General features: G+C 37.3%; 1 protein-coding gene and 1 non-coding gene across 2 annotated transcripts; both read left to right on the top strand.

The window, feature by feature from the left end:
• Nucleotides 1-482: 482 nt before the first annotated feature.
• LOC120555522 (B2 bradykinin receptor-like) lies at nucleotides 483-9,503 on the top strand. Its single transcript, XM_039794264.1, has 3 exons — nucleotides 483-509; nucleotides 4,489-4,589; nucleotides 7,361-9,503. Exons 2-3 carry the CDS (start codon nucleotides 4,570-4,572, stop codon nucleotides 8,400-8,402), a joined length of 1,062 nt encoding a protein of 353 aa, XP_039650198.1. The 5' UTR covers nucleotides 483-509; nucleotides 4,489-4,569; the 3' UTR covers nucleotides 8,403-9,503.
• On the top strand, nucleotides 5,480-5,534 carry LOC120556590. Its single transcript, XR_005638877.1, has one exon. It is a non-coding gene; the product is annotated as a small nucleolar RNA SNORA17 (small nucleolar RNA).
• Nucleotides 9,504-9,860: the final 357 nt, after the last annotated feature.

The following is a 9,860-nucleotide window of genomic DNA, read 5'->3' as shown; positions in this document are numbered from 1 at the left end:
ACAAATAGAAGGAGATTTATAAATATACAGTAGGCCTATTTATATTGAAAAATACTAAGTTCATTTACAAATGATGAAAAACTAGTTACAAATCAGACGCACAGACACAGATACGGATTTGCGGATACAAACCTCTCTGCATTCATTTGTGAATTGTGTTTGTGGATACAAATTGCTCTGCATTCATTTGTGCGTTGTGTTTTACAAGTTGCAAATACTTATGACCCATATAGATGGCACTACAGTAACACATTCTGAAGGGAGACAGATGTCTTTGTAACACTGGAAAAGCCTATGCTAGTGTATCCAGCCAGGTAAAAGGTAGCAGGAGATTTCTTTATATAGGCCTAATTGTATTTTAATTATCTTTAGTTATCTGCTGTAGTTATGGCTGATACTGGGGCAGGAACATCACAGAAAAACCGAGTCCATCTTTGTCGGGCTTTCAACAGATGGAGACAATTACGGGATTGTAAATGATTCAAAAACGTAACCGAATCAGCCCGCAGGTATGTAATATGTATATTTCATTTATGAAATAACTTTAGATTGTGCAATGTGGTTGTATGCCAGTAGACGTTTTATTCCTTTTAGTCCTTGTTTGTGTTGGCCTATTTTGTTTTCCCTTGTCCCCCTATATGAAAAGAGATACAACAAAAATATTTATTAATTTAAAATTTTGTGATCAATTATTAATTTTCTTACAATCATTCATACATTGAGGAGGAAGCATCTTCAGAAAAAAAAAACAAGAAACCTTAGGCTGATTACATCGCCATTGAAAACACAACAAAAGCACAACAAAGTGTTGTTCAATTCTGATGCTTGCCCCCCCCCCCAACAAGACTCGCTCAAGGCACTGAACAATTAGAAGAAGAAAAAAAAGAAGAAAGAAAAAAAAATAATAATAATATAATAATAAACACACACACACACACACAACGTCTCAACCCCCTCCCATTGCCATCCGTCCCTCCCTCCTCCATCACAAACATACATTGGGTAGATATCTCATACTTGAAAATATCAGGCACATCCTGATTTCCTCCTTCACATTGTAAGATCCACAGCAGTCAGTACAATATTCTAGATAATAATAAAAAAGCTGAATGAAGTACATGCACAACAACATTATACATTGAATACATTAGATACACATTCCGAAAAAACAAAATAAAATAAATAAAGCAAATGTATAAAACAAATCAAGATGTAAACAATAGGAAAAGTCTGACCTTATCTACATTATTTCATTTATTTTCTCTAATAGCTCTGACCAGCAGTCAATATTCAAAGTTTTGGCATAATGTAAACGTGCTGTAGAGAGCTCTAGCTGAGCAATATCCCGGTAAGAAGAGAGCCATTTCTTTACTAACAATGTATGTGGTGGTTTCTAGCGACAGACTATCATTCTTTTGGCAGCTGTCAGACCAGCCAAAAGAAGACGCCTATTGTTAATAGTTAGCTTTAGAGGCGATGTGTCATTGAGTAGAAGCAAATATGGTAAGAAAGGGATAGGTCGTTTAATGTTACTTGACATGATAGATGAAACACTATGCCAAAATCTATTGACCTCTGGACACTGCCACACCATATGGTAAAAAGTAGCAATGGTATTGTCTGGGCAGAAATCACAGTATGGGTTGTCTCTGAGTTTCATTTGCTGTAATTTTCGCGGGGTTAAATAAGACCTTTGGATAAATCTGTAGTGTATCATTTGATGATCAGGATTTCTAGATGATAAAAATATATTTGACCAAATCACGCACCAGTCTGGTTCCTGAGAGATGTTAATATCTGTCTTACAGATTCTGATAAGTGATAAGGGCTTATATGAAACTTTGGTTATAAACTTATATAACTCTGAGACAATACCATTAATTTTGCCCTTAGTGTCAAAGATTACATGAAGAGGATGATTCCCCAACTCAACACCCCAAGGGACGCCCTGAGCGCGCATTGCTGTACGTAACTGTAAATAAAAATAAAAAGTGCCCGGTAAATTATTTAAATTATAAAACAAAACAAAACTCCAGGAATACCACTCAAAATTGGGCAAATTGACCCCACCTGATAATCTATGTCTTTGTAGGGTAGATGCTTTGATTCTAGGTTTTTTTTTGTTCCATAAGTAAGAGCTAATGATTGAATGTAGCTTCTTCCAGTAACCACCCGGTGGGGCTAAAGGGATCATACTACTCACAAAATTAACACGAGGCAATATATTCATCTTGATAACTGAAAGTCTGGACTGGAAAGACGTAGGAAGCATCCCCCATCTATTCAAATCACCCTCCACATTTTTTAGAACTTTATTATAGTTGTCAGCAGTTAACAAGTTAAGTGAGGGACTGATGGACACTCCTAGATATGTAAAACTATTAACAACTGGAATGTTGAAAAGTGGTATCCGGTCATCCGGTACCCCCAACAACATTAAAGCCGATTTTGTCCAATTTATTTTGTAGCCTGAAATACTGCTGAAGTTCTCAAAGATTTTAAGAAGATGTGTAAGGGATTTAGAAGGATTTTTTGCAAAAATTAAAATGTCATCTGCATACAGAGAGATGCAATGCAGTGTGTCTTTAATAATAATTTAAAAACATTTAATATTTTAATAATTACAAAGGGAAGTGTTTCCATACTTACCCCACTATAACTGCTCACCTAATGGTTGAACTATAACGATTAGGCTACTTTTCAAAAATAAACATGCATAATTTTTGGGTATATTTATCACAAGAAATATGTTATAATTACAGAGAAATGTCTCACAAAATACTCCAGAGAAGGTGGTTGTACACTTAAATACTTTAAGTGTAATATATATATATATATATACACAGTACAGGTCAAAAGTTTGGACACACCTTCTCATTCAAATGTGTTTCCTTTTTATTTTCATGACTATTTACATTGTAGGTTCTATCTGAAGGCATCAAAACTAACACATGTGGAATTATGTACTTAACAAAAAAGTGTGAAATAACTGAAAACATGTGAAAACAGCAAAGGGTAGTTACTTTGAAGAATCTAAAATATAGATTCTTCAAAGTAGCCACCCTTTGCTGTTTTATTAATAAGGGAAAAAATTCCACTAATTAACCCTGACAAAGCACACCTGTGAAGTGAAAACCATTTCAGGTGACTACCTCATGAGGCTCACTGAGAGAACACCAAGGGTTTGCAGCGCTATCAAAAAAAGCAAAGGGTGGCCTTCTTTGAAGAATCTAAAATATAAGACATGTTTTCAGTTATTTCACACTTTTTTGTTAAGTACATAATTCCATATGTGTTCATTCATAGTTTTGATGCCTTCAGTGAGAATCTACAATGTAAATAGTCATGAAAGTAAAGGAAATGCATTGAATGAGGTGTGTCCAAACTTTTGGCCTGTACTATATATATATATATATATATATATATATATATATATATATATATATATATATATATGTTGTTGCCTTAAAACATGATTTGAGACTGAACATTTAGCAACTAAAAATCTTAAGTAAAATGTTATGCAAACAAGGTGGCAGAACAAACTTAAATATCAATATTACACATTCATTCATAATGAACACATCCACAATGTTCATTTATAAAATAATTAAAGATCTGTATTAATAATGCGAATAACGGAAAAACACAAATTAAATACAACTTTTCTAGCTGTTGTTTACTTTTCTGGGTGGGGTTAATGTTCCCTTATATGCCGTTTGTGTACAATTACCATCTAAACCCCAAACTCACCTACAGCCTCTTTAGCTAGGGCTGTTACACAACACACAATCCCAAGAGGTATTTTAGTTTGGTATTTGTGCTGCTGTCATTCGAAGGAACGGCGTCTAAAACCATTTTGTGCAAGTTCCACACTGAATCTACACATATATTAAATGTTTTTGGCAAAAGATATTCCCCAAAATTATGCATTTGCCTATTTGTAAAAAGTAAGTGATGTAGTACAACCAGCAGAAGACTTAATTATGTGTGAGGTAAGTTTAGAGACACAACTCTATTTACTTATTAAAATATTACCTGTTTTTGGCAAAACATATTCCCCAAAATTATGCATATGCCTGTTTTTAAAAAGTAAGTGATGTAGTACAACCAGCAGAAGACTAATTATGTGTGAGGTAAGTTTAGAGACACAACTTTTAAATCCCGGAAGTTCGAATCAGTGAATATCTTTCTGACTTCACATATCTTTCTGACTTCACATTTGCTGCTACTAAAAAAGAAAACCCTAATAAAGACCATTTTCAAACTAAAAACCAACATTTCTGTGTGTGTGTGATATCAAGCCTAGGACCTAAACACACAACCTCTTCCCACAGCTTGTTTGCAAATATTTGCTAAGTGGAATGTATGCTATGCGATTTACAGTGTACGAATAGTTCATTAGAACAGCCTGCCCTTCTGAGTTGTAAACAGACAAATTGCAAATACAGTGCCACATCGTAATTTCCTCTCTCCTTTCCTTAACAGAGTCAGAGACAGACAGATAACAGTACTACTGGAGCGCTGCAGTGTATCTAGACATTTTACATCTGGACATCCTGAGGAAGAATGGATATTTTGCCTACAAGGTACGCATAAGCTTTATTTTGATTGTATATTACTTTATGTTTTGCCATTATTCACTGTAGTTAGAATATTAACAAAGGTCATTAACAGCTTAACAATGTTTACTGTCAGTATTATTTTGTGCTTTATAACTGTCTGTGAATGGCAGTATACAGATAATTTATAAAAAATGTACTCACCTTTACAAAAAAGAGATCTCAAACAGAAAAGGGTTAATCCTAGAAACCAGAAGCAATGCAATCTAGATGTTGTTCACGTACATGTCAACAACATTGCTTTCACTATATTTGTCTCAACACGTTTAGTGCAGGATGATGATGAGATTTTGCTCCAATGTTTAGTCAGTAAGATCCGTTAAACTGCTGTACTGTTTGTACTATGCTGATACAGAAATATTGTAAGAGGAGTTCAACAAAAGGCTCTTAATGCATTTCGATTGAAAGCATTAAATACGTGCTAAATAATAATCAGTGGTGGAGAACATCTTTAGGCAATTACATTTACGTACTTCAGTACAATTTTGAGGTCTATTTATACTTCTACTCCACTTACTTTGCATATTCCGATTAATAATACAAAATATAATCTACAAATAAATGATTATGTAAAATTATAGATGCAACTTTATTGATGTGCATGTATCAATAATTAGAATCCAACAAACAAATTATTCTGAAATGGCCCATTCTGCATACCTTTAATATTTTTTATTTAACATAAGGAAATAAATTAATACATGACTTGTAATAGATTTCTAAACTGTTGTATTGCTAATTTTACTTAAAATGTCTGGGTACTTCTTCCACCTTATAATACACAAGACAAAGTTCAACTGTAACATGCACACAAGTCCAAGAAAAAGGCCGCGTTGTTACTGTTTATCGGTGTTTTTTGCCCCCAACGGTGCCTTCCAGGCAGCGCTGCCTGGTAGGCACCATTGGGAGGCACTGGTTATGGTTATGGTTATGGTTATGGTTATGGTTAGGGTTAGGGTTAGGGTTAAGGTTAAGGTTAGGGTTAGGTGCCTTGAAGGCAGTGGTCGCAGTGCTGCCTGGAAGGAGCAGTTGGGGGCAAAAAACACCACTGAGCGTTGTTACTGGTAGACAAACCAGTTCCACAACTGCTTTAATTTAAAAAGAATAAAACAAACTTGTGTTTTTCTAAAATATAAATATAGTTATACATGTATTATATTAAATTAAATGTGTCATAATGAATGCTGTACCCTATTTCATATGTGAATATTTTCAAAAAGAATATTCTAAATTGCATATGGCTTACAGATGTCTCATAGCCTGACAAGCCAGACCCACATCAAGAAAATAAAAAAGTATAAGCTAATACAAAAGTAATCCCTTTTATGACCCACTAGAATTGTGTAGAATCACTTTTCTTTTTCTTTCGGTGATTGTGGGACATTTGTGCGTGTCACCAAAGAGCCTTTGGGCCCCAGTGGGCGTGTACTGTTAACTCCCAGCCAGTAACAGCATGCAGTTGTGCAGCAGCAGCCCTTTACATTTCCAACTGCCGATTTAACCCTCATGCAGACACAAAGAAGCCGACATGATGAAGCTCTGCATTCACTCATAATACAGCACCTTCCTGCGAACGTCTGTGTATGGATATAGTGGCCCAATCCCAAAGTCCGGACTCACAGACTCACGGACTTTGGTGCGCGTTCTCGCGAAATTCATAAGGGCTTAGGGTTGTCCCAATGTGAAATTTCAAAGGGCGTGAGGGTTTGAGTACACACTTACCGAGCCCTTTCCGTGAGTCTGCATCGATGCAGACTTCACCAAAGGGAATTACCCACAGTTCAAAGCGTTGGACGTGAACGAGACGATAGGGAAATCTGGAAATTACGAAGGTAAACAACAGCACGACACACGACCACGGAACGGACCAACCTGGTGTCCAGCTTGTAAAACAAGAGTTTGGAATCAGGCAGCCGTCTCCTGTGCCTTGGCCGTGTGGAAAGCAACAAACTTAAAATGAAAATTCCCAAACCGGCAAGTGTCAGCAACATCTTTGTTATTAAACGTCGCCAAGGTAACATGTGATCTCGTTAAGTGCTGTCCCGATCCCATTTCTACCTATCTGAGCCCATGTGGCCTCACACACTCTCTCACTTAGTACTTGAGATCAATTAAGTCTGTGAGTCCTTAGTCCTTAGTCCTCAGGGCTCACTTTGGGATTGGGCCTATGATTCACTGCTTTGTGGCGCCCCTCTTAATTTACTCTCTAGTTTGCTCCACCACCACCTCTCTCTCTCTCTCTCTCTCTCTCTCTCTCTCTCTCTCTCTCTCTCTCTCTCTCCGTTGAGGATTGGCCAACTTTGAACCCTTGTGTTTTCTTCTCTTTTAGTTTTTGTCTAAAATATTACACCCGTACAAGGTCATGCTCTGGAAGTCTCTGGCAAGATCACAAACAGCCATATTTTCAGTTTCATGAGAACTCAATGAACCCGACCCGTTTTATTTGAAAAGCTACCAACGAGATGTGATAAGATCATTGTAAAACTGACTCGACGCTGTCGCACCAAATTAATGCTCTAGGGGGTTTTGTCAGGTTTCTGGTAGTGTGGTCTAGACCTACTTTATCTGAGTGTCCTGAGATAACTTCTATTAGGATTTGACACTATAAATAAAACTGAATTGAATAGTTCACAGTATTAACTTGGTATTCATGATAAAGAATAAAGAAAACTTTAAAGTTACTTTCAAATCGTCTTTGTTTTAATCTTGTCTGGTTTGCCTTCCCTTTCTCTCCACAGTGACTCTGCTAATTTCAGCACTGCGATTACATTTGAAGACCAAAACAACAATTGTCCTCTAGCAAAATTCAAAGATTGGCAGTCGAATGTGCTCCCGGCGTGTATGCTGCTGATCAGTGTGCTGGGAATCGGGATGAATGTGTTTGTCCTGATGGTTTTCTGCCTTCATAAGAAGGCCTGCACCGTGGCTGAGATCTACATGAGCAACCTGGCTGCTGCTGACCTTTTCTTAATGGCGTGCTTGCCTTTGTGGGCTGCATATGCAATCAACAGATACGACTGGCCCTTTTCTCATCACCTGTGCTCACTGTTCCCCCTTTCTATCAACATGAACGCTTACTGCAGCATCTACTTCCTCGTTCTGATTAGCATAGATCGCTATATTGCACTGGTGAACCCGCTGTCCCATAAAGGAATAAGGAGGAGAAAATTTGCCAAACTGGCCTGTCTGCTTGTGTGGGGTTTCGGCTTGCTCCTGAGCGTCCCCACAGTTGTGTACAGGAAAGTGTTATACTATTCTCAATTTAATAAAAGTTTATGCATTCTTAATTACAGAGATATCAAGGAACACCTCCTGTTTAATGGGATGCAGAACACATTCGGTTTTATCATACCCATTTGCATCATTTCCTACTGCACTCTCATTATTATTCACTCTCTGACTAACCGGTTAAGTGAGAGGTCAAACAGCCAGAAAACGGAGCAGAAGCCCACCACTCTGGTGCTGGTGGTTCTCTTGGCGTTTGTGATTTGCTGGGTGCCACACCACGTGGTAATGATACTGGAAACCCTCAGCCAAGCTAATGTCCTGAGAGGATGTAGCATCATCGCCAACCTAGAGATCTGCCGCCCAGTCTTCATGTACTTAGCTTTCTTCAACAGTGTTCTTAACCCCATCCTCTACATCATCGTAGATAAGAACTTCAGGAAAAAAGTCAGGGGTCTCTTCAAGCAATGGAGCATTAACAGAACAATGACCGTCAGCACCACCTCCACAGGCTCAAACATGTTAAGTGTTGAAACTGAAGAAAACTCAGTCTGATCGGCAGGATTGTTTTAATGAGGTTTTTTTATTCATTTATTTTATTTCACATAATGAACAATGAAATTATTAACCATTTTCACAAAAGTAAGATAAGAGAACTATTTGAAGTAATACTTATGTAATCTGAATTCACATTAAATAAGACCCTGCTCAATATTGTGAGGTTTGAACTCCCTCTTTGATTGGGACATACTGTAACCCTAAAAGAATAAAAGAGGAGGGAAGTCTTCTGCGGAACATAATTCGGCCTTTCTTAATAGTGTCCTGAACCCATGGACAGGCAGCACTCCAGGAGGAAAGTTAGGGAGAAGGAGGGCGAGACATCATCACAGATGATCACACACGGCCAGACATCAACACTCCTCACTGGTCATATCAACAGACCAGAGGAAAGCGTGACCATTTTGAATGCATGGGAGAAGATGTAACTCTTTCGTTAGAAGATATGGGACTCAATTTACCGTATATGCCATTCTAACACTTATGCCCTAACTGTTGTTTCGTTAGAAATGCTTTCAGACTTAATAGAATAATAACACTGCTACATAATTAAACAGCATTACCAGATTGTGTTGTATATTGCAGAAGTAATGGGCATCAAACTAAGATAATGGAAGTAATGTACAAAAGAGATGGACACAGACGTTGTGTCTCTGTGTAACAGCAAGGTCTTTATATGTCACTTTAATGTCTGTCTGTGTCTCTGTACTGTTACATGGTGTTGCTGTTACTGTCTTGTCATATTTTACTGTTGAACACCCAAAAACAAATATGTTATAATGTATTCTCCCTTCTGTTTCTGACATTGTAACTCATCTATCCTTTCTTTGACTCCAACATAAGAGAATGGCAACCTACACACTGCGCATACATTTGCATGTTTGTACAATTTGTTGCTTTGTACAGTTTATTTACACTTCAAAGTCACAGTAGCCTGACGAGTAGTGACTCACACAGTCATGTTGGTATTTCTTTACAGTGTAAACAACCATCACTGTTGCTGAAACATCTGTGTAAATGAACTATTTGCAACATTCATTTAATGCGATACCTGGAGTGGCATAAATGCAAAAACGTAATCTTACAAATAAACTTACACCTATGTGACTGTATGAAGACATGCTCCAAGAACGATTTTTTTTTGTCAGCACTGCAAAGTTTTGACAATTCTTTTCATGATGAATAAAGTTTTTGTAGCAACGGTGAAAGCAGTGACATAACAATGATTCAGACTGGGTAAGAAACACAAGCAGTCATGTGATTTGTTTAAAATCTGATAACTGGTGGCATCTGATAACTGGTGCTATGTTCCCAGAACCAGCAATTAACTTAGTAATAACAATGTTGTATTGGCAACAGGAAGAGTAGCCCAAACTGTGGAAATATTAAAGTCTGGGGAGTACTAAAGATTGGGTATGTTGCACAGATCGGAGTGGGTGAGTATTTATTTTTTTT

Source organism: Perca fluviatilis, chromosome 3, assembly GCF_010015445.1.
Source record: "Perca fluviatilis chromosome 3, GENO_Pfluv_1.0, whole genome shotgun sequence".
Classification (NCBI taxonomy): domain Eukaryota; kingdom Metazoa; phylum Chordata; class Actinopteri; order Perciformes; family Percidae; genus Perca; species Perca fluviatilis.
This window is presented reverse-complemented; position numbering and strand designations above follow the sequence as displayed.